This window comes from Dicentrarchus labrax, unplaced genomic scaffold, assembly GCF_905237075.1.
Source record: "Dicentrarchus labrax unplaced genomic scaffold, dlabrax2021, whole genome shotgun sequence".
In the NCBI taxonomy this organism is placed as follows: Eukaryota; Metazoa; Chordata; class Actinopteri; family Moronidae; genus Dicentrarchus; species Dicentrarchus labrax.
Genome location: NW_026136714.1, coordinates 806,104 through 810,597, shown reverse-complemented (window position 1 = coordinate 810,597; position 4,494 = coordinate 806,104). Strand labels below are relative to the sequence as shown.

The 4,494-nt window shown below is 46.2% G+C and overlaps 1 protein-coding gene across 1 annotated transcript; it reads right to left on the bottom strand.

Moving 5' to 3' along the window:
* Positions 1 to 720: 720 nt before the first annotated feature.
* lrrtm4l2 (leucine rich repeat transmembrane neuronal 4 like 2) lies at positions 721 to 3,984 on the bottom strand. Its single transcript, XM_051422217.1, has 2 exons — positions 3,654 to 3,984; positions 721 to 3,224 (listed from the first exon to the last, which is right to left on the bottom strand). The coding sequence occupies exons 1-2, from the start codon at positions 3,706 to 3,708 to the stop codon at positions 1,609 to 1,611; spliced, it is 1,671 nt and encodes a 556-aa protein (XP_051278177.1). The 5' UTR covers positions 3,709 to 3,984; the 3' UTR covers positions 721 to 1,608.
* Positions 3,985 to 4,494: the final 510 nt, after the last annotated feature.

The window sequence follows — 4,494 nt, the reverse complement described above, 5'->3', positions numbered from 1 at the left end:
TCTTTTTTTTTAAAGCTCTTACATTCTAGCAGCAGCATTGCTGCTTAATCCTGCTTGGCTTAACACATGCACATACGTCCCCTGGCACAGGTTAATTTTCTCTCTTCACAGCGAGAGAGCCGGAAGAAAGAAAAAAACGATTCAGAGAGAAAAGGAAGACAGAGCAAGGTGGGTGACATCTTCTTAATAGCATAACCGCTTTGACCCGTGACACCCACTGTCCTTCAGTAGCCTTCCTCTATTCTCCCTTTCCTTTCACAGCAGCAGAGCAGCACTGACACAGAATACACGCTTATATAAAAGAGGAGATTCATAAATCTGTTTTTGGTTTCAGGGACTGGAGGGTCTTTTTGTCTCATGATGGCACTGAGCTCCACTAAAAGCAAAACCTGTTTCCAAGAAAACTGACAGTAAAAACAGCTCATTTCTGCTCACTTAATGTCCCAGGCACAGACACGGGCCCCCTACTCTGAGTTTGAGGTGTGTCACCCAGATACAATCAATACTGCTGTCGATACTGTCGAGCCAGGAGACAAGAGACATGATGGAAAATATCTCAGCTCTCCTCTCATGCAGCAGCAAATCCAATGAAATGTGAAACATCAAGAGCACAATGCGAGGATTAAGAGAAGGGACGTTTCTCTCCGGTCGTCAATATCCTCACCACACACACACACACACACACACACACACACACACACACACACGGTTTTCATCAGTTGTCAGTGTTTCTTTTAATTACACATTATCACATAGAATGCCTAGTATCCATATTGTCTTTACACAAACAATGCATAATCATAATGATAGGAATAATCAATACAAAAGTCTTTATGAAAATCGTTACTTTTTGACACATCGAGGCCAACGTTGGACCTGACAGGTTTTTACAGCTTGGAAAATATCGCTCCTGAGTTCAGACTCGTGAGTTTTAAATATTCGGCTTGCACCACAACGAACCAAAACACGTCTTTATCGTCAATTAGAAGTGATCATTTAATGAGAGAGAGGAGAATGAATTCATGCAAAAGATCTCAGGACAGGACGCTCTCTCCCCCCCGGTTAGTTTTTTTGTGGCGTTGCTGCACTCGAATGCAAAAACAGCTTAACTGGACAAATAGTATCTGTGAGAGTAAGGTGCAACACAGTAGCCAGAAGTCAGTAAACCAGGAGATTCATGAGATCAGCTCATAACACACACACATTCACACACACACACACATACGGCCTAAATTCTCCACAAGCTACAGGATGAAACTCAAAACTAGCAAGTAAAAAGTGGCTTCTCTTGGTTCATATGTTGGATGTTCGACTAAGAATAAGGTCAGTCTCTGCAGAGCCGACCAGTCGTTACCTTAGATCGTACAGAGCTAACCTGGCTGACCCCGCCACTGTTCTTGTGTCACTCAGGGTGATAATTAGCTCCAAATATATCTCTCCGTTCCAGTCTTCTCTTCTGTGCACATAATTATATTGTACTATGCCCTCAAGTATTTCCTTCAGAGCTGCAGAATCTATCATCTTGCATTAGAGATAAAACAGCTTAATCTCTTGGAAAAACCATTTTACCTCTGCTTAGCAATTGCCGTTTTAGTCTCTTAAGGTGGCTCAGACCTCACACTCTATGGATCCTGATATGGTGCACGTGCACGGCCTCGTCTCGTTCACCAAAGAGTCCATTGTCTCTGAGTTGGAGTGGTAGCTCAGGTAGTACTCTTGCAACTGAGAGTTAAGGTCCTGCTCCTGCTTGCGGGCCTTTTTCCTGCGCTTGTGGTTGACTGAGTGCTGCTGCAGCTGCCTCATGGTGTTGGGGTAGCGCCTCCACGACACATAAATAACCAGAAGGATCAATGACACCGACAGGAACAGGGCTACGCTGCCTGCAATGATTTTATGGAAAGCCATATGTTCAAATGGTAGCTCCGGGATAAATGATGTCGGGGGTTCGGGGGAGATGGGAGATGCGGAGCTCAGGGTTGCGGACTCTGTCGTCTTTCTGTCTGTAACACCTGGACGGACGGGCGAAGAAGGGGTTAATCCCTGTGCAGGCGACTCGGTGCGAGCCGCATGGGGAACACCAGAGGGAGGGAGGTGAACTGTTATGTTCACAACTGGGGTTGAAGTGAGAATGATGAGCGCCGTCGTGGAGAACACATCCAGACAGGTGGAGTGATTCCTCACTACGTCCACCACTCTCTCTCCCTGCGCAGACTTGGGACTGCTGCAGATCATGCTGATGTCTTTGGAGTCTCTGATGTTTTTGAGCCACCCCATCAGAGGGCAGATGCTGGGGCTGCAGTCCCAGGCGTTTCCCGCCAGGCTGACGGTGGTTAGCGACGTCCATGCCGCCACGGCCTCCACAGGCACGCTGCTGAGCTTGTTCGATTCGAGGTTGAGTGTCTGTAAGTTCGGCATGCACTGGAAAACCGCCGGGTCCAAGATTTGGATTTCGTTCCCAGACAGGTCCAGTTTCTGTAGTTTGTGCCACGTCCACGGCACGCCTTGATTAATGGACCGTATGCGGTTCCATTGCAAATAAAGAGCCTGCAGGTTGGTCAGCCGTGGGAAAATGAAGAAATTAATCCTGGAAAATTGATTGTGCTCTAAATGAAGTTCTTTTAACTTGTACAGCCCTAAGAACGTTGTGCGGGTGAGGCTCCGCAGGCGATTATAACCCAAGTCCAGAAACTCCAGGCTGCGGCATTCCAGAAAGGTACGAATAAGGATCTGTCTCAGCCCGTTAGATCGAAGGTGGAGATTCTGTAGCTTGCGCAGACCATAAAAATGTCCCGGCTGCAGAGACTGTAGCTGATTGTAAGATAGGTCCAGGTTTCGCAGGTTTGGTATGGCGCTGAACGTGTTATTGTGAAGACGGGTGATCTTGTTGGAGCTGAGGATGAGCTCTTTGAGCCTGCGCACGCCGTGGAAGGCTAAAGCATCTATAGCGTTGATGGAATTGTGGTCCAAGTAGAGCCAGATCAGCTGATTGAGATGAGCGAACTGGTATGGCAGCAGCACCAGCAGGTTGTTATAGCGCAGAGACAGACCTTGGCATCCCGTGGTGATGTTTTCTGGGATGTCTTGGAAGATGCCAGACTCGCAATAAACAATCTTCCCTTCGCAGCGACAACTCGCGGGGCACATCCTCTCCCCCTTGCTGAGCAGCAGCAAGACAGCCGCCTGCAGAAGAAGACATGATATCCTCCAGTCCAACATCACAGAACCTGTTGGGGGTAGAGTGGGTGGGTGGGTGGTTGAGGAGGGGGAACAGGCAATCAAAAAAGGATGACTTGGTTTTATAAAATGTCTTCTCAAATAAGTAAAAGGTGAGACATTCATTCATCAAACAGGAGATCATGTTGTGAGGAGCAGCTTGAGGTCTGATGTCTGAAACACCAGACCTGCTTCATGAACAATTGATAGTCTGACGTTTGCTACTTTTAAGGTAATACTCAAACATGTGGAGGAGAAATACAGGATTTAAATTCATGCTTAAATAAACAGCAGAGCTCCTTCTTCTGTAGCAGTAATAAATTCAGTTTGAGAACTAATAAATCTGTCAGTAATAACTGATCAGAGCTGTCGTCTTGGCTACGAGGAGCCTCAAGAGGCAGAAACTGTGTCACTAAATTGTGAAGATCAGAATGACTTACCCATCGTTACTGAGGGAAGGAGTAATCCTCTGAAACAAATGGATAAAGCGCACATTAAACTGCTCTCAGATGAGGCAACATAAAAAAAATCTCAGTCCACGCAGCCTCAGAGTCTCATCCGCATACTGGGCATCACTTCTGTCTTCAATTAGAGGAGAAAATCAAGTTTTCCGCAGCGGTCCGAGGCTCACCTCCTCCTCCTCCTCCTCCTCCTCCTCCCCCCTGTCCGTCCCTGGTCTGTGCCTGACGCGCAGAGCGAAGGATGCCTTCACACTTGGGTCGTAGTTGGAGTCGCCGCTGTAGTTCAGCCCGCTGTGTGCGCAATAACCCATTTGAGCGCCAATAGACTGATGCACAATCCTCCACTCCATGCAGTCTCTCTCTCTCTCTCTCTCTCTCTCTCTCTCTCTCTCTCTCTCCCTCTCTCTCTGTCTCTGCTATCTCTCTCTCTCTCTCTCTCTCTCTCTGAGGCGTAGGCGTCTTTAAGCACACATAAGCCTATAATAAACTATATACACCAAGCATGTATAATGAGCTGTTATTTGATTATTTAATTGAATGTAATGTCTTATTTTCTCCCCATTAAGTGTCTTATTGGTTGATGTTATAGCTCTATATGAAATGGGAACGCTGTAATGTGAGTTAGGCTATGTTTACCTTGCTCAGTAGGGGGCTCGGTGAATTATAGGAATACATTTGGTCTGAAATCTGCTGCATTTATTCACAATATTCTAATTGAATGTATGTTTTATCTTTAATTAAAGTCTAAAGATGACAATGTAGTATATACTGCTGTTGAAGATGAGGACAACTTAGCTGTTATTTGATTCTTTATTTGACT

What these genes read in the sequence shown, in the direction of transcription:
- lrrtm4l2 (XM_051422217.1), bottom strand. Translation starts at nt 3,708, where the DNA reads ATGTGCGCTTTATCCATTTGTTTCAGAGGATTACTCCTTCCCTCAGTA. An exon ending in CCTTCCCTCAGTAACGATGG is followed by an intron (nt 3,225 to 3,653) that starts GTAAGTCATTCT and finishes TACCCCCAACAG; the next exon opens with GTTCTGTGATGTTGGACTGG.